Source organism: Trichomycterus rosablanca, chromosome 25 (assembly GCF_030014385.1).
Source record: "Trichomycterus rosablanca isolate fTriRos1 chromosome 25, fTriRos1.hap1, whole genome shotgun sequence".
Classification (NCBI taxonomy): domain Eukaryota; kingdom Metazoa; phylum Chordata; class Actinopteri; order Siluriformes; family Trichomycteridae; genus Trichomycterus; species Trichomycterus rosablanca.
The window spans coordinates 6500225-6527902 of record NC_086012.1 but is presented as its reverse complement, the minus strand read 5'-3'; the positions used below and the strand labels follow the sequence as shown (position 1 = coordinate 6527902).

Below are 27678 nucleotides of genomic sequence, written 5' to 3'. Positions count from 1 at the left end.
AATTTTTTTTTAGTATTTAAACTTTTGAAATAAATTTAAAAAAAATAGATGTTGTTGCCCTTAATGATTTTATTCATTATTTTGAAACCAAGGCACCCTCAACTTAAAAAACGGACACAGCAAAAACTGTTCATTTAGGAACATCATGACAAATTTCAAGCTAAATGAAGCATAGGATGCACATAATGCTTTTGTGATATTACAACATGTTTTCCATTAATAGGTAAAATATGACATTAAAAAAAAAAAGAAAATAGTTTAAAAATAAGTATAATTCATTGGACATGGAATGTACCCCAAATTATAGAATGACTCATTTACGTATACATCTTATATAATTACTACCTTATGTTTAACTTTAACTGCTTTCTTAATTAAATTAAAACTAATATGACTTATTTATTTTATGGTCACTGCAATTTAAAATTTATTTTAAGAGCATTTGTCTTTTAAAGACAGATTATTAAAGTAGTTTGAAAATCCTGAATAGAAGTTTGATTGAATGGAATTATTAATTAATAAATAATTGTCTAGAATTGTATTTTTAAAGCAAGTTTTATTTTAAACATGATGTAAACAGGCTGAGTAACTGAAGCCACTTTGGTACCATATGCTCAAAAGTAAACGCCTCATTTTCTCTAGTTTAAACGACATTTCCTGCTCATTTTCTTTACAATCCTCTGTACAGCCTCCTGTTCTGTTTTTAGTGCCCCTTAAACGTGGGAGTGGGTTCCGTGCTGTAGCAGAAGTGGGGAAGATTAGACTTTGATGAAAGCGGCGGGCGGTAGGTAGTCATTCTCACACGGAAAGCTGTTCACACCTTCAGCCATTTTGACGAGGTGTTAACGGTCCTGCCAGCACAAAAGCCACCGAGTCAGTCAGTCGCACCTCAGCGACGCCATTAATCCTCCCGGGCTGAGACTCAAGTGCTTTCTTACAAGCTCACAACTATCCGTCACTTTTCTAATGTGGATTCCAAAAGCTTAATACGTTTTTATTCCCACCTTAACATCCACCAGATAGCTACAGAGAGCTTAAATGATGAAATGTTGATTCACAACTCAAAACTAATAACGTTTGTATGTTAAATATTAAATCTAGGGTTAATATACTTCTTGTTGGTGTATCACTAGCCTAATTGCAACAAAAAAGCTAGTCAGCAAGTTACTGTATCAAACGCCACAGTAAAATAACTGTTGTTGCTTTAAAATGTGTTCACTTTTTGTATGCTTTTTATTTTTTTAAATTGTATTAAATGTTTCTGATAGTCTAATTTTATTTACTTACAAGCATTGAACAGTAATACTGCTGGTTATAATAGAAATTGTTGAATTTATTATGGTAGAAATTGAAAAAGGAACACAATAGGCAGTGCATGAACTGAAATACTTACTTTTAAAATTTGACATTCACTGTTTCCAACCCTTTTAAAGGTAAGAAGTTAATTCCACAATAGTACACAATAGTAATTCCACAAAATTATGGAAAATGCTCTGGCAGTTTGTTACCTTTATTATCACACCTTTTATATAATTCATTAATTTATTCATTTTTACATAACAGCCCCACCCACACACACACAACATTAGCAGAGTTTACTTTTTCTGTGACTAAAATATTTATTTATAAAATTTCTTTTTAAAGGTAAAAAGTTTCTATAATGTAATAAGTAATTCCACAAAATTATGGAAAATGTCCTGGCAATTTGTTACCTCTATTATCAGACCTCTTTGTAATTTGTTATGTGTAAATTAGATGGCATTATTTTAAAATTCTTCCTTTTTACATAAAAACAACCTCCCAACATTACCACAGTTTACTTTTTCTGAGGACCTTTCTGAATAAGACTGCAGAATATTTTTTCTGGGAAATTAATAGCATGTAATTAGGTTAGTGTAAAAGTTTAGTTACAAAATATAATCGAACAATTTCAAAATGTGCCCATCACAATTTGTAATGTGGATTTCAAAAGCTTAATACGTTTTTATTCCCATCTTAATACCAGCTACAGAGAGCTTAAAATGATGAAATGTTGATTCACAACGTTTGTATGTTAAATATAAAATCTAGGGTTAATATTCTTCTTGTTGGTGTATCACTTTGAATTATTTAACTATAGCCTAATTGCAACAAAAAACCTAGTCAGCAAGTTACTGTATCTAACACCACAGTAAAATAACTTGTTGCTTTAAAATATGTTCACTTATTTTTTATCAATGGCATTAAACGTTTTGTGATACGTTTTGGGGCAGTGATAGCTCAGTGGTTAAGGTACTGGGCCAGCAATCAGAAGGTTGCCGGTTCAAGCCCCACCACCGCCAAGTTGCCACTGTTGGGCCCCTGAGCAAGGCTCTTAACCCTCAATTGCTCAAAATCCTGTTCAGTTATAACTAAGTCGCTTTGGATAAAAGCGTCTGATAAATGCTGTAAATGTAAATGTGATAGTCTTAACTGTCATTTACTTACAAGCATTGAACAGAAGTACTGCTGGTTATAATAGGAGTTATCGAATTTATCACAATAAATGTTCTGGCAGTTTGTTACCTTTATTATCACACCTTTTTTATATCATTTATTATATATAAATTAGCAGACATTTAAAAAAATACTCATTTTTACATAAAAAAACAAACAAACAAAAAAAACAACATGACTTTTTTTCTGGAACTGAAATATTTACTTATAAAATTCCAAACTTTTTAAAAGTAAAAATTCCACAAAACTATGGAAAATGTCCTGGCAATTTGTTACCTCTATTATCAGACTTTTTGTAATTTATTATATGTGTAAATTAGCTGGCATTATTTTAAAATTCTTCTATTTTACATAAAAACAACCTCCCAACATTACCAGAGTTTAAAGGTAAAAAGTTTACATAATGTAAAAAGTAGATCCACAAAATTATGGCAAATGTTCTGGCAGTTTGTTACCTATATTATCAGACTTTTTTTGTAATTTATTATATGTGTAAATTAGCTGGTATTATTTTACAATTCTTCCTTTTTACATGAAACAACCCCAAACATTACAAGAAGTTGCCTTTTCTAAGATCTGACTGCCGGATGTATAATTGTAATTATAAATATAATGTAATTAGGTTAGTTTAAAAGTTTTAATAATTTTAAAATGTGCCCATCACAATCTGTAAAACTTGATTGTATACACATTAGTAATTTTGCAATTTTGTTGCAGTTATAAGGATAAGCTGGACTGTGTTGCTATTATAAGAAAGTAATTATTTAATTAAATCCTAAAATATTCATTGGTTTTGTGAATAACATACAGTATGGTATTGTCATCTATGTTGTTTTGTCTCACACTAAAGGCAGTTCGGACTTAATTATAATTACAGGTCATATTATTATAATGATAATCCTTCATGATTGTGTTTCCTTCTCAATGTACAGTACAATATCTTCATAGTATTCATCCAAAAAATTTTATTATCCTATATGTAATATTTATAACTGCTTTTTTTTATTTTGTGGGTGAAAAGTTTAGAAATTAAATAACAGTGCTTATAAATCTAAATCTATTTGTAAATCCTGCAAATGAAATCAATTAATTGCTATGCCAGAGGAGTATATTGCATGATTCTGTTAATCATAAAACAGCAGAATAAGTTAGTAGTGTAGTAGGACACCAGTGTTAAAAGGATGACAGTTGAGGTTGTCAGGTCTGGGTTTGCAACCATCAGAGAGAGGTGTTGGGTTTCCTGCAAAGCAGACATTCTCACCTTAGCACAGTGTGAGCAGGATGCCCCCTGTGATCTTGACCTCCGATCGTTTCTTTTGCTAATTTTACCATGGACAGAGCTGTGTATGTAGTCTAGACTTTAAAGTCAATAGCACCTACAGAGTGTCTGTCAGGACATTTAGTTACAGTAACAAAATGTACGCTGAGGGGATTAATGATTGGTTTGGAAATACGTACATGGTTTTTGTAGTTTTTATAGAGTTGGTTTGTACAACCCTTGCTCTTTTGTCTATTACAGGTATGACGGTCATTATTTTAACTCAGCACGCAGTGGATATATGTGAACCGAAGAGAGTAACACCTATAATCAAGTCATGGAGACACTGCAACAGTAAGCAAACCCTGGTGCAATAGATGCTAACTACTTTTTCCACTTTTTATAATTCTGTTTTTACTGCTATTAATGACTTAAGTATTTGGACCAGTCAGCCCCACCATGGTTATTACATTTATTACAGTGATTATATATTTATATACTGGTAAATAGAATAAACGTACATTTACATCAATGAAAGTTTAAATCTCTGCATATTTTAGTGTGAGGTTTATCAAATTAATCACTAGATTCTTCATGAGCTTATGACAGCTAAAAGTCCAAAGCTGAGTGTATTTGTATACAATAAAGAAATAATAATAAATAAAATATATATTTGGTTTAGGAAACATGTAGATGTTTTAAAAAACTGTTTCAACAGTGTTTCAAACTGCTTCTTTGAAACACTGTCACATGTCTCTGTGAGGTCTAACACTATGGTAAAAAGTACTCCAAAGTACACCCTCATTAAGCCAACTGGCATTTAAAACATCTATCCTTCTTATAAAGAAGCACCAGTTTTGAGACTTCTTTCTGAAGCACTAAATATACCTCAAAGTTTGACTCAGTTCATCATGAAAGAAAGTAGATCAATTTGTTTTTTATCCAAAAAATGTACATTGCAATGGCTTCTGTCCTTTTGGGACCTGCCAGTTTTGAGATATGGTGTACAAATTGTAGAGTATGTGTGGCATACGTCTAAACAGGCACATCAGCAATCCAACACCAGTGTTGAATGTGAAACATTATACCATTTAAAAACTAATCAATAGAAATTAATGATGCGGCACGGTGGGTAGCACTGTCACCTCACAGCAAGAAGGTCCTGGGTTCAATCCCCAGGTGGGGCGGTCCGGGTCCTTTCTATGCGGTCAGGTTAATTGGAGACACTGAATTTCCCTATGGTTGAATGGGTGTGTGTGCCCTGCGATGGACTGGCGCCCCGTCCAGGGTGTTACTGTGTGCCTTGTGCCCCCCCCCGATACACTAATTGGATAAGCGGTTAAGAAAGTGAGTGAGTATATATAAAATAGGCCAAAATTAACCCCAATTAATTGAGATGATTCCTGGGTGTAATATCTAATAAAACAAGTACTAAATAAGGTGTGTGAATAAAAGTCTAATTAAAAAATACAAGCCTACTGAGATTAATAAAATCCCAGATTGACAAACATAATTTAGGATGCATTGTACTGACAAAATGTCCAACTGAAGACAAGATAAATGACTGGGCAAAATGTTTAATGAAGAAAACAAGTCATATCATCAATAGTATATCTACAGTAACAACGAAATATATACACAACATCTACTACAATATTATTAAGGTACAAGTAAACCATTAAAACAACAAATATCCATTAAAATGTCTTAACTTAGCTTTTACAAAACATTTAAATAGGCTACAAATATGCTGATGTTTAGGTGATTTTAGCTGTTTCACCATGAAGAGCTTCTCATTACTGTCACAGACATTCCTTATATCCAGTTAAACTCATACGTGTCCTTCTAAATCAATCTGCACACTAACAGCTACAGGTTGCATATATATAACCCGACGTAATCAAAGAGGTCATTCCAGTTTAATCCAGTCCAGGTCTACCAGGGTCTCCATACTGATTTGGAATGGAAAATCGTGGGCATGTTGTCCTGTGGGTCCCGACTATTGGCGTGGCCGTGTTCCGTGTCGGTCTCGTCGATGTCCGAGCACAGGTCGTCGCTGGACGTGCTGGAAGGGGATGGGGAGTGGAACGACTGGCTAGCAGATGCACTTCCTCCCTGGGGGGACAGCGCAGGGTACATCGCCTCACTCGGCCAGGCGCTAACGTTGGCATCTCCGATCAGATCGGACAGGAGATCCTGAAAGCGATCCTCGTCGTTTAAAGGCATGCATTCGAGCAGATGGTTGAGAAGGTCAGCGGCAATGGTGGCATCAATGCCAGGACAGTTGGACACAAAAGTGTGCACCTCGTGCATGCACTGGATATACCCAGCTGCAAACCGCTCACTCGCCTCACGGTTCATGTTGTCAGCTGCTGGAATAGAGATACGACTGTTAGTTTACAGTACAGTGTTTATAGTGGTAGGTGCTATGTCTGTGTTATGTTAAGGGTCATATCATAGCAGTATGAAACAAGGGCAATTGTAGTTTAACAGTTAGGGTACCAGGCTAGTAATCAAAAGGTTGTCGGTTCAAGCTCAACTACAGCCAGGTTGCCATTGTTATGTCTTTAAGCAAGGCCCTAACCTGCAATTGCTTGGTTTGTATTCACCCTTAATTGTAGGTTGTTTTTGGATACAAGGTTTTAAATGCAACAAATGTAAACAAAGTCTGTGAACAAGTTAAACAATGTAAAACTAAATCTAGGGTTTGTAATGCTACTTAATTACATTTACAATTTCAGCATATAGCAGATGCTTTTATCCAAACCGACTTACACAATGAGCAGAACACGATGAGCAATTGAGGGTTAAGGGTCTTGCTCAGGGACCCAACAGTGGCAACTTGGTGGTGGCGGGGCTTGAACCGGCAACCTTCTGTTTACTAGTCCAGTACCTTAACCACTGAGCTATCACTGGCCCTAATTAGAAATATATACTGGTCCTAATTAGGAATATATAAATATACAGCAAAATGTCCTTTTATTAGGAGAAAATAGAGCATTTTAAGTTTAAAGCGATTGCATTTATGATTATATGATTTAGTATCCTCTTAACATACTGCCCAATAACAACAAATATATAGATGTATATGTATGTACATACAGTATACAGAATAATAGTGACATACTCAAACGTGTCTTTAAGCAAGGCCCTTAACCTACAATTGCTTGGTTTGTATTCAGCCTTAATTGTAGGTTGTTTTGGATAAAAGGTTTTAAACGCAACAAATGTAAACAAAGTCAGTGAACAAGTTAAAACTAAAATTAAAAGTAAAACTAAATTTAGGGTTTGTAAATGCTACATGATTAGAAATGGGATGTAAATATACAGCAAAATTTCTTTTTTCATTGCTTCTACAGAGTTTTTTAAGTCTTAAGCGATTGCATTTATGATTATATGATTTAGTATCCTCTTAACATACTGCCCAAAAACAACAAATATATAGATGTATATTTACATTTTCGGCATTTAGCAGACGCCTTGATCCAAAGCGACTTACAGTACTGTGACATTATACAGTCTAAGCAATTGAGGGTAAAGGGCCTTGCTCAAGGGCCCAACAGCAGCAACCTGGCAGTGGTTGGGCTTGAACCAGCGACCTTCTGATTACTAGTCCAGTTTCTTAACCACTAGGCTACAATGTCCCTGTGTATATGTATGTATGTACATATACAGAATAATAGTGACATATTCATATTAGTTTTAAATATATGAAACATATATATATATTATATATTAAAATAAATATATATATATTTGCACTGCATTTTTAAATGAATAGAAAATGTTTAAGTATAATAAAATATATATTCTGAATGCACAAGAATAGCTCCAAATACTTTAGCCTCTATCCTGAGTTATTGACATCTAGTGTTTTGGTAGGCAGACCTTCTTTCTTTGGTTTAAATAATAATAATAATAAAATAATACATTTCTAGGTATCCAGATGTACTATTATTTACCATATCTATACAATCCCAGTGTAAATTATTGGCTGGTGTATAGATAGTACACAATGTTGCTCACCTTTGGCTCTGTTTTGAAGAATACTTTCCACGTGTTTCACGGTCATTTCCAAAACCTCAGCATTCTCCATCTTTGTTTGCGCCTAAATATATATATATAAAAAAAGGATGTTAGACTCACTGCGTATCCATTAGGTTTATTATATATATATAAAAAAAACATGCAGGGGAACTCTAATGGGAAATTTACATCTGAGTCAGCTAGCATCAAGCGCAGCTCCTGCAAACTTTCATTAATCCTCGCGCGCCGCTTCTTCTCCACCAACGGCTTTCTTGTCTGAGGAGAAAACACAGCTTAGCATGAACAACCGAGTAGCTTCAAATACACACAAAATACACAAGACAGAACGGTTCGCTACCTTCCTGTCTCCTTTGATACTGTAGTGGTCCGCATCGTTTCTGCCATTACGGGAAGCAGGGGCCATATTGCCGAAATTTGGAGCAGAAAGGGAGAGAGCCGGAGTGACGCTAACAGTGCTGAATGAGAGAGAGATAGAGAGCGCGAGCGCGAGAGAGAAGCAGATGGTGCGCGAGCGCAATCAGAGACAAAGCTGTACACGCGCATACACACACTCACGCGCACCGAGCGTTAGAGAGAGAGAGAGAGAGTCGCGTGTATTGTATACTGTGGGTGAGTGACTGAGCGGCCATTTATCCAGACTTATTTACATGTGAATGGGAAAGTGGACTCCACTACACAAACGACGGAGAATACGTCCACACAGCCAGCCAATCACCGGCCGAGTCTTTGTTCGGGCTGTGGAAGGCGGCCCGCCCCGAAATGTACCGCAGGGGAACAATTCAATACCACTGTAATTCACACTGTCCCAGATAAGCCTGAGTAAACAAATACAACTACTATTAGAACTACTACTAGGACAATTACTGTTACTAGAGCTACTAATAGTACTACTAGGACAATAGATAGATAACTCAGTGTCCATTTTATCAGCTCCACTTTGTAGTTCTACAATTACTGAATGTAGTCCGTCGGTTTCTCTGGGCGGCACGGTGGCTTAGTGGGTAGCGCTGTCGCCTCACAACAAGAAGGACCTGGGTTCGATCCCCAGGTGGGGCGGTCCGGGTCCTTTCTGTGCGGAGTTTGCATGTTCTCCCCGTGTCCGCGTGGGTTTCCTCCGGGTGCTCCGGTTTCCTCCGGGTGCTCCGGTTTCCTCCCACAGTCCAAAAAAACATGCCACCAGGCTAACTGGATACACTGAATTGTCCTATAGAGACCTAGCCGCTAGATGCGCAAACCGGTGCATTGTAGTGCCGGTCCCAAGCCCGGATAAAATAGGGAGGGTCGTGTCAGGAAGGGCATCCGGCGTAAAGATTGTGCCAAATCGATGCGCGGATCACGATCCGCCGAGAGCCGACCCCGCAACCGAACGGGACAAAGGTCGAGGAAAAAGAAAAGTCCATCTGTTTCTCTGCATGCTTTGTTAGCCCCCTTTCTCCCAGGACCACTACAGAGCAGGTATTATTTGGATGGATGGATGGATGGATGGATGGATGGATGGATGGATGGATGGATGGATGGATGGATGGATGGATGGATGGATGGATGGATGGATGGATGGATGGATGGATGGATGGATGGATGGATGGATGGATGGATGGATGGAAATGTATTTATGTATTGATCCCGAAGGAAATTAGAGTCCCAGTAGCATTGTACATAAAATCAAATACACACTATAAAAAAATACAATATAATTTCAAAAAAGTACAAACACTTCCACAGATTGAAGGTAACCTGAGTTTTACATATATTGCATAACTACAGAGCAGTTATTTATTTATGATGTGGATGGATTAAGTGAAAATAAACAAAATAAACAAATGGAGTGAAATTAAAAGTGCAGGAAGGTGCAGTTCCAAGTATACAGTACACGGTCCAGATGAAATATAGATTAAATATTAAATATAAAGTGATAAGTGATGAGTATTACACATTGGATTGGGCCAATATGGCCATATATACAGTACATTTAGCATACATATGCGTGTGTATGAATATACTTAAGTACACATATATACATGTACTGTATATACGCTCAGTCCTTAGTGATCACCAGTTATCCACGAATGCTGGAGTTATAGAGCCTAATGGCTCTGGGGACGAATTACCTTTTTAATCTGTCCGTGGAGCAGCTCAGTGACAGCAGTCTGTCACTGAACATACTCCTCTGTTTTATAACAGCTGTGTGCAGGGGGTGGTTCACATTGTCCATGATGGAGTGGAGTTTGCTTAGTGTCCTTCTTTCAGCCACAGTCACCAGAGATTCCAGTTCAATGCCGACCACTGCCCCAGCACGGCTGATCAGTTTGTCCAGCCGTGCTTCATCCTTCTTCTTAATACTGCCTCCCCAGAACAGCACAGCATTTAAAAGATATATATGACCAGTCCAGTTTGTCGTCCAGATGCATTCCGAGGAATTTCTATATAATAATGATGCTGCTACTACTATTACTAGTTCTGCGACTAGTGGAACAACTGCTACTAATGCTGCTGCTTCTACTAGTAGTAGTACAAGTAGTAGTATAACAGCTACTACTTCTGCTTCTACTATTACTACTGTACACTAGTACAACTGCTGCTGCTTCTATTATTTGTTTGCATATAGAATTTGAAATTAATTGAAAATTAGGCTGCAATCATTTATTTGACATAGAGAATTCATGTTTAACGGTTTATATAAATCTAATAATTACAGGGTCTAATACCGTGTCAAACCATTGTAATAAGTAATAATTATTGAAGTAATAACACCTTTTGCATGGTTATCCTGGTCAAAGTAATGGGGTCTCTAATCCTCAGACAGTAAGCCACTTCATAACAGACACTCACACCTAGGGGGGCAATTTAAAGCAGACATTCCACCTAGAAGTTGGTAGGAAATGGAAGAAACCCCACACGGACACAGACAGGGCCACTATTCAAGGATAGATCCTATGTCTCCAAGACTGATATTGCTTTGTGGCATGTACTAGAACAGCTATTGCCCACTTTACAGGTTATAATTACGACTTGGCTTCATTAACTGAGCTGATTAAATACAATTATGATAATGGTTATGACAGTAAGCAAGGTATTTGATATACAGTATAATATACTGTACTGTATAATAGCATTTACGCACACTGTTCATTTTAGTTTGGTGGTAATTAATTCGATTTGGAATTTGCAAGATACACTTAATTATTGTTACAAAAAGCTTGATTTAAAGATTAATGGGGAAACAGGATTGGTTGGCCCAGTAGATGTTCTCTCTAAAAGAAGGTTGTTACAAATGTGTAATATTAGTTTGGAGTTAAGCTTAAAAAACTAAAACTACAACAGTGCCAATGGCGCCCTCTTGTGGATAAGTATTTGCCTGCTATCAATGAGTGAGCAGTGAAAGTCAGAAGTCATATATGCAAGTGGCTTACATTATAATCATTTTTCTTCATTTTCACAAATTAATGGGTTAATTTAATAGGTATTAAAACTTTTCATTTCATTTTTCCCACCCAAATTTCATAGAACTTGACCAGTCCTGAGATCTTAAGCTTGTGAGTTTGAATCTCATCTTTGTCTTCCAGGTGGGAGGGTCGGAGAGATTCCTCATCACTGCTGCAATTATGGCCTCTTCTGGCTTGATGGAACCTGCACAGAGGTGGGGAATAATAAACAGCCATGCATGGCTCTCCGTACGCGATACTGATCCCTGTGTGAAACCATCTTTTGCGGGTAAAAACACACATTTCGGAGTGTGTGTTAGGTACGGCTTTTTGGCCATGCTGGGGGTCTGCAGCAGTGAAAGAGAGATATAACCAAGGAAACTAAAGACTCCATTGGAGGAAAATACATAATTAATGAGTTAAGACAGACAGACAGACAGACAGACAGATTAGTTTAAGCCCCCCTACTCACACTTTTGTGTAATTTTTCTTTATCAACATAATTTTGTTTTGGCAGTATTTGTACAGGCGGCACGGTGGCAAAGTGGGTAGCACTCTCCCCTCACAGCAAGAAGGTCCTGGGTTCGATCCCCAGGTGGGGAGGTCCGGGTCTTTTCTGTGCAGTTTGCATGTTCTCCCCGTGTCTGTGTGGGTTTCCTCCGGGAGCTTCGGTTTCCTCCCACAGTCCAAAAACATGCAGTCAGGTTAATTGGAGATACTAAATCGCCCTATAGGTGAGTGTCTGCCCTGCGATGGACTGGTGCCCTGTCCAGGGTGTCACTGTGTGCCTTGCGCCCATTGAAAAGCTGGGGTAGGCTCAAGCACCTGCTCACGCGACCCTGACTGGATAACCGTTTAAGAAAGTTAGTGTATTATGTACGGTCACACCAATAAAGCTTTATTTATTGATGGCAAACTGTAAAAGTGTGCCCTGCTGGACACGTTATTTCATGAAATAAGTATAAAGTATGTCGAGCAGCTGATTTGAGGCATTATTTATACAATTGTAAATATAGTATAAGTGTTAAAAAGACATCAGGGGTTTGTTGTGAATTATGTTTTACTTTGTATATAATCCAACATGTGGATGAAACTATGAATGAAATACTGTATAATAAGGAAGAAACAGATACCATGAAAAAAATCATGCAAGCTCTGATAAATCAGACAGCAAGGTTGAGTGAGGATGTTTTTAAAACCCTAATGCATGGGTATGGTAAAACAGAGGTATCATAAAATAAATTGAAACCATGGTAATTTAATGAATGTCTATGCCATTGCTTGACTGATTCTGTATTTGAATTTAAATAACCCGTTATGTGGACCGCTCAGTACATGAGTCATGGGGACCTTAATTCGATCATTGGTTTAGTTCCTTGGTGTTTTTATTATATAGATATATATATTTAAAATATGCCACCCTAGGTGTGTGTGAATGAATGATAAATTAAATAGGTCAGTTGCTATGAAGTGGATTGGCACTGTCTAATGCATTTCGATCTTGTGTCCAGGGTTTCTGGGAACACAGAATTATAAATAATAAATAATAATAAATGAACCACTCTCTGTACACACCTTGTGTAGCTTTATACACTGATCAGTCATAACATTAAAACCACCTCTTTGTTTCTACACTCGCTGTCCATTTATCAGCTCCACTTTGTAGTTCTACAATTACGGACTGTAGTCCATCTGTTTCTGTACATACTGTTTTAGCCTGCTTTCAATGGTCAGGACCACCACAGAGCAGGTATTATTTAGGTGGTGGATCAATCTCAGCACTGCCCTGACACTGACATGGTGGTGGTGTGTTAGTGTGTGTTGTGCTGGTATGAGCTGGAGTTTTTATATACTGTGTCCACTCACTGTCCACTCTATTAGACACTCCTACACAGTTGGTCCACCTTGTAGATGTAAAGTCAGAGACGATCGCTCATCTATTGCTGCTGTTTGAGTCGGTCATCTTCTAGACCTTCATCAGTGGTCACAGGACGCTGCCTACAGTATTTTTGGTTGGTGCACTATTCTCAGTCCAGCAGTGACAATGAGGTGTTTAAATACTCCAGCAGCATTGCTGTCTTATCCACTCATACCAGCACAACACACACTAACACACAACCACTATGTCAGTCTGACTGCAGTGCTGAGAATGATCCACCACCCAAATAATACCTGCTCTGTAGTGGTCCTGGGAGAGTCCTGACCATTGAAGAATAGCATGAAAGGCGACAGTCAGTAATTGTAGAACTACAAAGTGCTTCTATATGGTAAGTGGAGCTGATAACATGGACAGTGAGTGTAGAAACAAGGATTATGGCTGATCGGTGTATATGCAGTTTCATACATTCTTATGGGAAAAAATACCTTAAAACTCAACGCATTTTAAACTCGACAGAACCAATTGACGTTGAGTTTCAAGGTATCAATGTGTGGCAATTTTTAAAAAAGTTTATTAGGTTCCAACACAATTATATCAATTCTTTAGATACTATCCTGACTATCCACTGTTATACCCTCCTTTTGGGGTTATGGAAGTGCCCACCCTATGCTGATTATACCCCAATACACTGATCCTCTATTAAACTAGGCTATTCATTTCATCGTGATGAGAGCTGGGAGTTAGAAAATAAAGGTTTAGTACTACACATTCTAATTTTCTGATTGAATAAGGGATGATGGAATCTCACACCCCTTTGTTCTTTCGTACATTTTAGCTAATAAGTCCATATAAAGTATTACACCATGCCAGGTTATTTATTCACATCCGGAAAGCTGATGTAAATCCTAGTGCGTCGTTCATCGTAAAAGCCCAAAATAAGACTCGGAAGAAAGCACCATTTCTGGAGCATTTCAGCTTAAAAGCCCTCATTCCGAACAGATGGCAGTGCCATATCACCACACACTGTATGTGGGCATTCACAAGACACAAATCTTGAAGAAGAAAATGCAGCTAAGAAGTTGCAAGTTAAAACCAATGGAGTTGTTACACCCTAGTTAGTTGGTTGATTCTGGTTTTGTCCATGTTATCAGCTCCACTTACCATATAGAAACACTTTGCAGTTCTACAATTACTGACTGTAGTCCATCTGTTTCTCTGCATGCTTTGTTAGCCCCCTTTCATGCTGTTCTTCAATGGTCAGGACTCTCCCAGGACCACCACAGAGCAGGTATTATTTGGGTAGTGGATCATTCTCAGCACTGCAATGAGTTGCCAACCTTCTTTTCACCTGCAGAAGATACAAAAAGCTAGATCAAGTCTAAACCAGCAAACCAGCTAGAACCATCCTGACAAGCTGAGGCTGGTTACCAGCTAAATTTAGTTCATTTGCCCAGAATAATACATTTTACAGTTAAGTAAGCCTTACATTGCATTGGTCATAGAGGCTGCCTTGCAAATAAAAAGCACTAACATAAAATTTTATTCTAGCTTTAAGGTACCTTTTTAATAAAAAAAAGGGGGGGGGTGTATTTAAGGATATGGTGATTTAAAGCTTACATGGTTCAGCAGCTTCTAATTTGTATTGTAACTGTTTTAGGTGCATTTTGAATGACATCTGACTATTCGGGCGGCACGGTGGCTCAGTGGGTAGCACTGTTGCCTCACAGCAAGAGGGTCCTGGGTTCGATCCCCAGGTGGGAGGGTCTGGGTCCTTTCTTTGCAGAGTTTGCATGTTCTCCCCGTGTCTGTGTGGGTTTCCTCCCACAGTCCAAAGACATGCAAGTGAGGTGAATTGGAGATACAAAATTGTCCATGACTGTGTTTGACATCAAACTTGATGAATCTTGTGTAACCAGTAACTACCTGTCCTGTCATGAATGTAACCAAAGTGTGTAAAACATGATGTTAAAATCCTAATAAATAACATCTGACCACCCAGACACATTCTCTATTAGCCTAAGGTGACAGGTTTGGTTTCCTTCTAGACCTTGGCAACAGAGCATGAACTTGAGTTTAGTCAAACTAGCCCTATCTACATGGGCACAGAGAAGTAAAGGATATAATAATGTGATGTAATAAAATATAATGTAAATGTATGTAACTTATTTCTTTCTTTTTATATGGAGAGTGAACTCAACTCTGTAGTACTCCACGTTCGAACATTTCCTGAACCATTTTTGCTCTCTCTGATCTGCTAATAAATGATATTTATAGATGGAGCCCGAGGATTGGACAACTCTTACTTTGAAGCGGACCGGAAGTCGGGGATCCCCTTTAAGTCCGCTCGCCTGATACGTCTCAGATCAGATGAAGTAGCTGCAGCATCAGCGGTTGAGGCGGAGCTGGTTTGTGTAGAGCATCAATTATACTGAAGAGTTTCTGTGTACATCAGTTATACAGAGTTTTAATAGAAATCTGCAGAGAAAATGGTGAAGATCTCATTTCAACCCGTAACGGTGCCTAAACCAGAAAAACACAATGATGGAGAAAAAGAAGAGGTTACAATGTCCTTCTCTCAGGTGAATATGATTTTAAACATGACATTAATCGTATTTTTTCCTGTTTTTATTGTATAATTTTTGTAAAAAATATTTAAATATTTGTTTTAACTGCTAAATCGAATACATTTTATGTAGCTATTGTTGTCATTTATATGAATTTAACATTTTTATTTTAAAATTAATGTTTTAATTCTCCAATTAATTTTAGCGTTTTTTATAGGGATAAAACTGTTCACAGAAAATATTAGGAATAGGAGTTGACACCCAAAAAAAGTTATTTCTTTCTTAATACACATTAACCCTTAAGAGTCGAACCAACGGGGTCGATTCTCGATTCGATTCATTCCATCTACGGATTGTTCAATTAATTCAATTGAAATTATAACGAACCAACGGGGTCGATTCTCGATTCGATTCACTCCAGCTACGGATTGTTCAATTAATTCAATTTAATTTATAATGTAAAATTAAAGACAGTGTCTACTGATACATACTGATAAAATCATATTCAAAACATATTAGGAATAGGAGTTGACACCCAAAAAAAGTTATTTCTTTCTTAATACTCATTAAACATTAAGAGTCGAACCAGCGGGGTCGATTCACGATTCGATTCACTCCAGCTTTGAATTGTTCAATTAATTAAATTTTAATTATAACGAACCAACGAGGTCGATTCTCGATTTGATTCACTCCATCTACGGATTGTTCAATTAATTCAATTTAAATGATAATTTAAACATAAAAGCCAGTATCTACTGATACATGCTGATTAAAATAATATTAAAAACATATCAGGAATAGGAGTTGACACCCAAACATAGTTATTTCTTTGTTTATACACATTAAAAATTAAGAGTCGAACCAACGGGGTCGATTCTCGATTCTATTCTTTCCAGCTATTCAATGAATTCAATTTAAATTATAATTAAAGCCAGTATCTACTGATACATGCTGATTTAAAAATAATATTAAAAAAAAACATATTAGGAATAGGAGTTGACACCCAAACATAGTTATTTCTTTCTTTATACACTTTAAAAATGAAGAGTCAAACCAGCGGGGTCGATTCTCGATTCGATTCACTCCAGCTACGGATTGGTCAATGAATTCCATTTAAATTATAATTTAGAATTAAAGCCAGTGTCTACTGATACATGCTGATTAAAATAATATTCAAAACATATTAGGAATAGGAGTTGACACCCAAACATAGTTATTCCTTTGTTTATACACATTAAAAATTAAGAGTCGAATCAATGCGGTCGATTCTCTCGTTTCTTTCATCAAGAGTTTAGAGTAAATCGCGAAACGAATCGATTCTTGGTTTCTTTGTTTTGATAGTGGAGAGTCGACTCCAAAGCTGGTGTTTTCCAAAAAGCTAAATTAATTCCTGGATATATATTAACAAAAAGAATTTGCAATTAAACAAATTTGACATTGCCATTATTATAAATATTAAATTTATTTCAAAATTAATGTGGACTACAATACAAACGGAGTCAAATCTAGATAGCCATGTTTAGGGTATTCAAAGTCGATTCCAGGAGTCAATTAACCGTTTTCTGTTAAATTAGTCGACTCTAGAGCTTTTTTTATTCCAAAGAACAAAATTAATTCAGGAATTAATGTTAATAAAATGTGGTACAATACAGAAGCTACATTCCGTTGTAGAAATAGACGGTTGGGTATATTGTTATTGTTCATGAATCTAGACTGATTCCCCGCAGTGTTCTCTATGTGACATTACAACACAGCCATGGTGTACATGGTGTACATGGTGTACACTGCACGACAAAATAACTACATTATATTATTATAAATGTGCTAGTATTTCATTTATAAACGTCTAACAGCTATATTGTCTGTTGTAACTTTTAAAAACGTTAACTATATAAGCAAAGAAATGAAGTCTTGTACTGTACAAAATGTACTGTTCCAGTATTGGCCAGAAAAGCATGATGGGCAAGTAGTTGAATGTAATTGACTCATTTTTCTCCATAATTTATTGACATTTATTGACATATATACATATTTGTATCAGTTTTGTTATATGTTTAAGGACTTTACTATGTTTTTGTAATATTATAATTTAAGTCAATTCTTTAAGTCATAATTAAGATGCAATGGTGGATAAAGGAGCCTAATTATATTAAAAAGATGAGCAAATGTTTATACCATTTAATCATAGATTGTAATCCAGCATCTTAACCATGTGCTTATTGAATCATTTAGTAAGAAATTACGAAGTGATATTCAGATTATCAATGCTACGATTTTTTTTTTACACACATGGAATAAATCTGGTCTTTCATGCCATGCCAGCTGTCACATCTAAACCGCCGTACAGTATGTGTCTAAAAATGCAATAGTGCTACAAATGTGTACTGTCTGCAAGACCAGAGGACTGGCTATTCCACTGGCGTAGCGAGTACAGTCTGCGTGGGTGAAAGTCAGAATGGTGTCCTTGGCAATCTCGTCTGAGAGACTGGAGGCGTCTACACCACCTGGCTGCCCGAGATGTGGGATGACTAATTTCTTGGCATTTGTGTAGGGAAACTGCATAAAGAAAGGAAACATGTGCCACTAGAGCTGGCCCGATCAGATGCACAGATGTAAATAAATGGCATCGGTTAGGGTTAGTGGTAGTAACACTCGTTTAAATGCTTTATTCATATAAAATGCAGTAAAATGCTATTTTAACATACAAATGTTAGTCATTTGCAATTCATATTCATTTAGATGCCATCTGTTCTATAACAAAATTTATTGTTTCTTTCAGGATGAAGAGTTAGTCCTTCCTCTCAAACCTAAGAAGTCACCAGTAAATGGCCTGTGCTGTTTGATTTTCGGTCTGTTGATCTTCATGTCCGGCCTGATAATTCTGTCCGTTTACCTCTACCGCCACTATTTCACTCCTCAGGTAAAATGAGTTTGTGTCATTTCAAATTTCAAAAAAATGAAGGTGACATTATGTGTCTAGGTAAAAATATGCTCTTTAAGTCAAAGCAATCTGTCATCTGTGATAAATTTAGTCTCCAGAGATTTTATTTTTCAAAGAGATGTTCTAATTTTACCCAGGTTCCAGAGGACAGTCTGTTCCACTGTCGGGTGATGTATGAGGACTCCATCTTTGCACCGTTGCTAGGGAGACAGGAGCTGCAAGAAAACGTTGGCATCTTTTTGGAAGAGAACTATGAAGAAATCAGCGTTCCCGTGCCCAGCTTTGGAGGAAGCGATCCAGCTGATATCATTCACGATTTCCACCGGGTATGTAAAATATTTACTTACGCTCTGGACTGTATTTCTATATTTAGAGTTTCTGTTCATTTGATATATTTCATACAGATAGGTGACAGATTGGACAGTTGGATCATAATAGTAGGAGAAATGTCAGGTTACTTATGCAAAAAACAACATATGCACAGGGCTACAGAGAATTAGAGTACAGTATTATGTTGAGATAAGTTATCCTTTACCATGTTCTCACTAAATGGGTTGGTGCATTTTTGGCATACACCAAGAGAACAGTACACAATTAATGGCATGACCCCATAGAGTAAGGTGTTATGCAGGTTTTGTTATGCTTTTTATGGTGGTTCTTTGTTTGTCCTTTAGAGGGCAGGGTCACTGCCGGTCTATACCTGATAATAAGGGAACAATTGCTAATCCTAATTAGGGCTGGGTATCGCCACTAATTTCCTGGATCGATTCGATTCCGATTCACAAGGTCCCGATTCGATTCGATCTTCGATTTTCGATTCAATTTCGATTCAACACATTTAGGCATATTTGAGTTACATTAACAGGTTTTGTTTAAATATGTTAAGATGTTGAGAGAACGAATGTGATAATTGTACAAAGAACACTCATTATTAAAAATATTTGTGTATTTTGTTTACATAAATAATTAATCCAAAACAGAAAACAGTAACATTCAACAGCCAGGTGTATGTTTACATTACATTTACAATGTTGTAGCATGTCAGACAAATGAAATAATAATAAAAAATGAATGTTACTGTTTTCTTTCATTTGTCTGACATGCTACAACATTGTAAATGTAATGTAAACATACACCTGGCTGTTGTACAGCTTATGCCAAGTTTACACTACACGACACTCTGATTAACACGTGGTCACTGTAATGTTCACACTACACGACTGATCGGCGATGGGGAGTTTTACACTACACCATCCATCACCAGGGGGAATCACAGGCGAGCTTCTCTGGTCTCCAAAACTACGTTTTGTCACGAAAACACACGTGAGAAGTGATGAAAGGTTTAATGATACCACGTCCAAACATGCACATCAACAAGTAGCGAGAGATCAAAGTTTGTGCGCTGATGAAATAAATGAATCTGAGTGGATTTGGCAACACGAGCAGCATGGATCGTTCTGTAGTGAGTTGGAGGTTAATAAATATTTTGTTTTGTAGAGAACGATCTCGCGTGTGCTGATGTATTCTGATAGAAACTATATTGCGCTCCACCACCTGTTTCCAACCTCTCCCCTGTGTTTCCCCTCGCTGTTTCTCACATTGATTGAGAGCCGAGTTTTGATCGCAGAGCGAACACCGAGTTCCTCCCGAATCCAGAGCCGAGCGAAAATCAGTGCAAAAAGTTGTGTAGTGGTCATAACTTGAGCTTCTGCCATGCTAAACTGATGTGCAGGTCAGATCTCGTTGCATGAAAAAACAGTGGCTGGTCACGCGAAATTAAAGGGGGTAACAATAGTAATAGATTTCCGTGTGCACCGTAAAAAGGGGCGTATTTAAAAAATCGATCTCGCATTTATATGAATCGATATCGGATCGTTCAAATAAAGATCGATTAAAATCGAAAAATCGATTTTATAAACCCACCCCTAATCCTAATAGTCTAACAGTGGTCTCTTCTAGGATGACAATGCAAGGTGGTATCACTAAAAAGAGTTGAATCGAAATAATGCAAATCATATGCTGTCACCTTTGCTCCGAACACTGCATTCCCGTTCTGTAGTACAGATCCAGATTCAAAGCCAAGATGCATTAAAACTGGCTATTTGTAGTTTTCCTTTAATTTGCCACACACATCTATGCAGATTTTCTGTATTTGTCGCTAATTTATGGCTTTTTTTTTATTCAACACAGGGCCTTACAGCATATCACGACATTGCGTTGGATAAGTGCTATGTCGTGGAGCTCAACACCACCATCGTCATGCCTCCGAGGAATCTGTGGGAGCTGCTTGTTAATGTCAAGGTAAGGTTTTGTAATCATATCTTAAAAAATTGCCCGATAGTTCCATTCTGCAGCAGTATGTTCACTTTTAGCTTGTGCTAACTATTAAGTACAATTGTGTATATGTGTTTTAGAGAGGGATGTACCTTCCTCAGACCTACTTAGTCCAGGAAGAGATGATGGTGACGGGCAGGGTGAAGAACATGAGGCAGCTCGGCCCGTTCATCCACCGCCTGTGTTACGGCAAAGAGACGTTCAGGCTAAAACGCCGCAACTCTCGCAGACGTAAGTATATCACCCGTCATTGACTAACACTTTACCCAAGTACATGAGTGCTAGTATCTAAGCAGTACAACAACGGTTAATCAGTATTAGTATTAGGTAATGCGGTCGTAGGGGTTTCCCGAACGGATATGAATGGCTGAGGTTTTCAGTCCCATCAGCAGCTTAAAGCTTAACCAAAGTTTCATTTTAGCACAAGGTGACAGTTTGGGGTTTCTTCATCTTTGGCAAGACCAATGTTCCATATATAAATAATTACTTGGACAGATTCTCCTCACCTAAACTTGCATAGAAATGGCCTTAGGGAAATTCTGGTCTTGTGAAATTCTATGATTTCCTTTCTTGAGTTCTGTTTAGAGCTCTTCAGACTTTCCTATTGTAATGCTTGTGGCATAGTGTAATGGGTGGAGTCGAACTAGCACTATTTATCTGGGCACAGAATCGCCAGATGTACAGTAGCCAATCACGAGCAATACAATGATGTGACAATTTGATTTCTGTGTCCCATTGTAATGCTTATAGCACGGTGAAATGGGTGTAGTCGAACTAGCACTATTTATCTGGGCACAGAATCGCCAGATGTAAAGTAGCCAATCACGGCACAGAATCGCCAGATGTACAGTAGCCAATCACGGCACAGAATCGCCAGATGTACAGTAGCCAATCACGATCAATACAATGATGTGACAATTTGATTACAAACTGATTGATTGGCAGTGCATGAAATTATATCATATCATATTTAATGGTGGCAATGTGGCTCGGAGGGTCATGGGTTCGATTCCCAGGTGGAGCGGTCCAGATCCTTTCTGTGTGAAATTTGCATGCTCTCCCCGTGTCTGTGTGGGTTTCCTCCGGGTGCTCCGGTTTTCTCCCACAATCCAAAGACGTTCAGTCAGGTTAATTGGAGATACGGGCGGCACGGTGGCTAAGTGGGTAGCGCTGTCGCCTCACAGCAAGAAGGTCCTGGGTTCGGTTCCCAGGTGGAGCGGTCCGGGTCCTTTCTGTGCAGAGTTTGCATGTACCCCCCCGTGTCTGCGTGGGTTTCTTTCGGGTGCTCCGGTTCCTCCTACAGTCCAAAGACATTCAGTCAGGTCAACTGGAGAGTCTACATTGCCTTGATGGACTGGTGACCTGTCCAGGGTGTTTTCTAGGATAAAGCTCTGGTAAAACAGACAATGAATAAATAAATGATAACAAAAGTTGACTAAATGTTACAGTTTAGACGATTGTGTAATAATGGTACAAGGTCAAAAGTCTGGTTCCAGTAAGACAAACTCAATATTACCAAACGGAGAATATTTTGTAACAAGAGACGGATGTGAAGCGACAGTGGGAAGTGAAAGTACATGTCGGTCCTTGTGCAAGAACAACCTTTCCCACTGGACAAGCCCACACTGCGACACTTCCCGTTTGGATTTCACTCTGTTTCTTAACCAGCTCAGAAAAAAAAATGACCCTCTGTACCTTTAAACGTCTATTTCAAGCCTGTAAAGCCTCGAACGTCACAGCCAGCCTCCGTCGTAGTGTCGCTGAAGGAAACCTGCAGCTGAAAGGCGTGTGGGCCGCCGCTGCGTAGTTCTCACGCTCGTATGTAGGCCGCGCACAAATACTCCGATCCGTGCGCCGTGTGATGTGTGTGTGAATGATTCACCGGCCATGGGTATGCCAAGCTCCAAGTAGGGTACTGCACAGGAGGAGGAAGTGATGCAAACGACGGAGCGTAGGAGCTGTTGTCAGGCTCATGGGGGATTCTCCTTCTCTGCACAGGCTGTAGCGCGGTGACGGGTCAAGTGACGCATTTGACTAGACAGCATTCATGGCGTATTAGATGCGGAGGCTGGAAACGAAGCGTGATGTTTATTTCTGGCTCTTTTGTAAATAAGTGGAGCAAAGCCGGGAATTAAAAAGGGTTTAAACAAGATTATTTATTTGAGGATGCACAGTGCAGGTCATGGTTGCTGTCAATGGGCAAAAATAAGCAGACACCCGTTCTAATCATATAAGACATCCTTTATTTGTCATATATACATATACAGGTGTACAGTATAATGAAATTCTTTCTTCGCATATCCCGGCTTGCTTGGAAGCTGGGGTCAGAGTGCAGGGTCAGCCATCGTACGGCGCCCCTGGAGCAGACAGGGTTAAGGGCCTTGCTCGAGGACCCAACACTGGCTGCATAGCACAGCCTGGATTTGAACCGCCCAAAGCTCTACCCACTAGGCTACCACTGTCCCAATCATGTCAAATAAATATGCTTCCAGCATTGTGTCAGAAAACACATGATTGAGTCTGGGGTGGAGAAACTCCAGTGACCGGTACTAGAAATGTCCACCTCGTCACTTAGGGCACATAAAGGCTCTCCCGTATGGTCATGCATGGAGGAGAGATCCCCCTCCCCCCCTTATTTAAATCCTATAAGACCCTTATGACAGTGAAGTTTTTTACAGTGAAGCAATTAAGGGTTAAGGGTCTTGCTCTAGGGCACAACATTGGCAACCTGGCATTGGTGGAGCTTGAACAAGCAACCTTTTGAATACTAGTCTGGTACCTTTACCACTAGGCTACAACTACCCTATTACTAGCTGCAACCAACCACAAACCGAGATACAGTGGTACCTTAAAACTCAACATCACTGGGACCGGCGTTGAGTTTAAAAGGCGTTGAGTTTCAAGGTATTTTTTCCCATAAGGATGTATAGGAAGCCTGTTAATACGTCCATGGTCCTGTGGACTTGCATTTTAGGCTAATGTAAAATAAAGGGGTTGTTTTTGACACTTATACTCTGAAAATAACAACACTGAAATAAAAAGCTGATTCCTACAATTTCTCAGAACTCTGAGCTGTAACACAAGTTTAAAAGTGAAACAGTAAGGAAAATCCAAATAAATAAAGATACATGTGGAGCTTTCAGAGTGAATTTGACGGTTATTCCACACAAATGCGGATTCGTCTCACATGCACACTTTGATGACGTATTACCGCACCGCTCAAGCCGAGCGCTGAACAAAGCAAATGTTCATTGTTAATTTGAAATTAAATAAATAAATTTTTAAAAAACAAACTGTACAGGTTGAGTTTAAGGGAACACATTTCTCGACAAAGGGCGTAGAGTTTCAAAGACTTTGAGTTTAGGGGACGTTGAGTTACAAGGTACCACTGTACATACGCCCAGAACTATAAAAGTAAGACTTTTTAGGGAACCAGGCTGAGCCACCATGGCCAGTGGTAGTTCAGCAGTGAAGGTACTGGACTAGTAATTAAAAGGTTGCTGGTTCAAGCCTCACCACCACCAAGTTGCCACTATTGGACCCCTAAGCAAGGCCCTTAATTGGTCAATTAGTAGTATACAAACATAATTGTAAGTCGCTTTAGGTAGAAGCGTCTATGTCAACTGCTATATAGCTTATACTGTATTGTAGTAGCCAAGTGCTTAGCTGGTCATTAATTTTTCACACTTCTGTTTTCTCTCCAGGTATTGAGAAGCGAGACGCCAGAAACTGTCACAGCATCCGTCACTTTGAAAACACATTCGTGATGGAAACGCTGATATGCGACCGGGCCTAAACCTCCCCGGGCCCCGTCTTTCCTCCACTCAACTGAGCAGATCCTGAAACCCGTCCCTCCGCGTTTAGCTTTTATTGCACTTTAAAGCACATCTACTCTGTACATAGTGTGTAAATCCATTGTGTGTTTTTCCTTTGGAAGGTACACTGTTGACCTAGATGACACTTTTTTTTTTATTCTAATGTAACAGGTGGAATAATAACTGCCTTAATGTTCAGTTTGGTGGATATTAGGCTGATCTGTATATATTAATATTTATTAAATGTTTTTTTTTTTTTTTGGTTTGGATTTTCCATCTTTAGATGTTAAAATGTCAAAGACTGGTCTGATGTCCCGGCTCAGATGATTCGTACTGTACTGACCCTTATTTAGTTTGAGACTGTGGCATGCACTATGCACTGACTTCCATTTCTTTGTTTGTTGTTTATGGTCCACTTTGATGTTTTGCGCACTACAGATGTTACCCTGTGTGAAATACGAAATCCAGATGCGGAAAATGATCTTAATGCCAAATAAGTATACCTCATGTTTTAGAAGTGTTTGATTTTCATTGCCTGTTTATCAGTGTGACTTAAGCAATATGAGCATGTAGACTTTTCTTTTCTCGGATTTCATATTTTATCATCGGACGACTTGTATGTTTTAGTCTTTTTGTGACTTGACTGTGAATAAAGTTTCCAGAAAACTGTAAATGACTGGCAATTCTGTTAAAAATATCTATGTCTAGCTTTAATTCTGAATTTTATCTAAGCTGTTCTACTTGATTATTATTCATATTTTTTAATTGTACACATTTTATTAATGTTAGGCTGTAGTGATGAACACGGTATTTCTCCACACGTTCTATTGTATAGTATTATGTATAGTTTCTGTTCAGTTTTGCATTGGTTCCCACAAAGATCTGCATCAGTAAATGACTTTTTGTACGACCAAATGTAAACACAACGGTCTGTTTAATCCAGAAATGAGAAAATTGCTGTTAAAATTTTAAAAGCTGCTGATGTGACGAGCCACGTCCGATTTCTTCCTCTGCATTACATTGTTTAGTTTGCATTTTCAACACATTATAATAAAGGAATAAAAGTACACTGGTTTGCTGTTTCTCTGACTTATACACTATATTGCCAAAAGTATTCGCTCGTCTGCCTTCACACGTATATGAACTTGAGTGACTCCCATTCTTAGTCCACATATATCATATAACAGCTTCAACTCTACTGGGAAGGCTTTCCACAAGGTTTAGGAGTGTGTTTATGGGAATTTTTGACCATTCTTCCAGAAGCGCATTTGTGAGGTCAGACACTGATGTTAGATGAGAAGGCCTGGCTCACAGTCTCCGCTCTAATTCATCCCAAAGGTGTTCTATCGGGTTGAGGTCAGCACTCTGTGGAGGCTGGTCAAGTTCTTCCACACCAAACTCGCTCATCCACGTCTTTATGGAGCTTGATTTGTGCACTGGTGCGCAGTCATGTTGGAACAGGAAGGGGCCATCCCCAAACTGTTCCCACAAAGTTGGGAGCATGAAATTGTCCAAAATCTCTTGGTATGCTGAAGCATTAAGAGTTCCTTTCACTGGAACTAAGGGGCCGAGCCCAAATCCTGAAAAACAACCCCACACCATAATCCCCTCTCCACCAAACTTTACACTCGGCACAATGCAGTCAGACAAGTACCGCTGTCCTGGCAACCGCCAAACCCAGACTCGTCCATCGGATCGCCAGACGGTGTGATTCGGCACTCCAGCGAACACGTCTCCACTGCTCTAGAGTCCAGTGGCGGCGTGCTTTACACCACTGCATCCGACTCTTTGCATTGCGCTTGGTGATGTGAGGCTTGGATGCAGCTGCTCAGCCATGGAAACCCATTCCATGAAGCTCTCTACAAACTGTTCTTGAGTTAATCTGAGGGCCACATGAAGTTTGGAGGACCGTAGCGATTGACTCTGCAGAAAGTTGGCGACCTCTGCGCACTATGCGCCTCTGCATCCTCTGACCCCGCCCTGTCATTTTACGTGGCCTACCAATACGTGGCTGAGTTTCTGTCGTTCCCAATCGCTTCCACTTTGTTATAATACCACTGACAGTCGACTGTGGAATATTTAGTAGTGAGGAAATTTCACGACTGGACTTGTTGCATAGGTGGCATCATATCACGGTACCACGCTGGAATTCACTGAGCCCTTAAGAGCGACCCATTCTTTCACTAATGTTTGCAGAAGCAGTCTGTATACCTAGGTGCTTGGTTTTATACACCTGTATATAAATTAAGTCAATGAGAATTTATTTACATTTGAAAAGCTAAAATGCTACCAATGTCACTGCTAAGAAAGCATCAGACATCATCAGTATTCAGTCAGTTTATAATTTAGAATTAAGGCCAGGGTTGCCAGATTGCAACAGTGGTTTCTAGCCAAAAACCTTCAAAATCCGCCAAAATGCATGACCCCCCCCCCCCCCCCCCAAAAAAAAAAACAACACAGGATAAACAGATGATGTTTAGCATTTTAACAATAATAAACCACCATGACCTACAAATTAATACTTTAAAATGTATAGATCAGTAATTATTCATTATAAAGGACAAATTATTTTTTGATTGCATGTCTTTGAAGTAGCCTACCAAGTTTTTAAAATGCATTTTTTTATGATAGGACACACAACCCTTTGCTAGTAAATAAGAATAAACTTGCATTACCTTCATATTCAACTCAGCATTACTTTCATATCATTCCAATTTCCAACAGGAGAACTATATACAGTTATTATGAAGAACTATGTAAAAACCGTAAAAACAAGTCCAAAAAAAAAACCTAGCCTATGCCGTTGCCTTCTAAAATACACTATATTGCCAAAAGTATTCACTCACCCATCCAAATAATTGAATTTGGGTGTTCCAGTCACTTCCATGGCCACAGGTGTATAAAACCAAGCACCTAGGCATGCAGACTGCTTCTACAAACATT

General features: G+C 38.5%; 2 protein-coding genes across 6 annotated transcripts; one reads left to right on the top strand and one right to left on the bottom strand.

Moving 5' to 3' along the window:
- Positions 1-756: 756 nt before the first annotated feature.
- Positions 757-25802, top strand: itm2cb (integral membrane protein 2Cb). 4 transcript variants are annotated; one of them, XM_062987863.1, is made up of 9 exons: positions 757-784; positions 3995-4087; positions 11344-11417; positions 15356-15660; positions 18425-18565; positions 18724-18912; positions 20777-20887; positions 21001-21151; positions 24625-25802. In XM_062987863.1, the coding sequence occupies exons 4-9, from the start codon at positions 15568-15570 to the stop codon at positions 24714-24716; spliced, it is 777 nt and encodes a 258-aa protein (XP_062843933.1). In that variant the 5' UTR covers positions 757-784; positions 3995-4087; positions 11344-11417; positions 15356-15567; the 3' UTR covers positions 24717-25802. The 4 variants fall into 4 exon arrangements, with proteins under 4 accessions (XP_062843933.1, XP_062843935.1, XP_062843936.1 ...); XM_062987865.1 differs by lacking the exons at positions 757-784; positions 3995-4087; positions 11344-11417 and adding an exon at positions 11420-11491; XM_062987866.1 differs by lacking the exons at positions 757-784; positions 3995-4087; positions 11344-11417 and adding an exon at positions 14418-14551.
- Positions 5295-8390, bottom strand: hes6 (hes family bHLH transcription factor 6). Of its 2 annotated transcripts, none has more exons than XM_062987718.1 (4): positions 8118-8390; positions 7949-8035; positions 7760-7841; positions 5295-6105 (listed from the first exon to the last, which is right to left on the bottom strand). In XM_062987718.1, the coding sequence occupies exons 1-4, from the start codon at positions 8181-8183 to the stop codon at positions 5669-5671; spliced, it is 672 nt and encodes a 223-aa protein (XP_062843788.1). In that variant the 5' UTR covers positions 8184-8390; the 3' UTR covers positions 5295-5668. The 2 variants fall into 2 exon arrangements, with proteins under 2 accessions (XP_062843788.1, XP_062843789.1); XM_062987719.1 differs by having other exon boundaries at positions 5295-6102.
- Positions 25803-27678: the final 1876 nt, after the last annotated feature.

Excerpts from the sequence above, each read along its gene's own strand:
- hes6 (XM_062987718.1), bottom strand. The coding sequence starts at position 8,183 with ATGGCCCCTGCTTCCCGTAATGGCAGAAACGATGCGGACCACTACAGT. Across the intron at positions 8,036-8,117 it reads GTATCAAAGGAGACAGGAAG|ACAAGAAAGCCGTTGGTGGA; the intron begins GTAGCGAACCGT and ends TTTTCTCCTCAG. Across the intron at positions 7,842-7,948 it reads TGATGCTAGCTGACTCAGAT|GCGCAAACAAAGATGGAGAA; the intron begins GTAAATTTCCCA and ends ATATATATTTAG.
- itm2cb (XM_062987863.1), top strand. The coding sequence starts at position 15,568 with ATGGTGAAGATCTCATTTCAACCCGTAACGGTGCCTAAACCAGAAAAA. Across the intron at positions 15,661-18,424 it reads TTACAATGTCCTTCTCTCAG|GATGAAGAGTTAGTCCTTCC; the intron begins GTGAATATGATT and ends TGTTTCTTTCAG. Across the intron at positions 21,152-24,624 it reads ACGCCGCAACTCTCGCAGAC|GTATTGAGAAGCGAGACGCC; the intron begins GTAAGTATATCA and ends TTTTCTCTCCAG.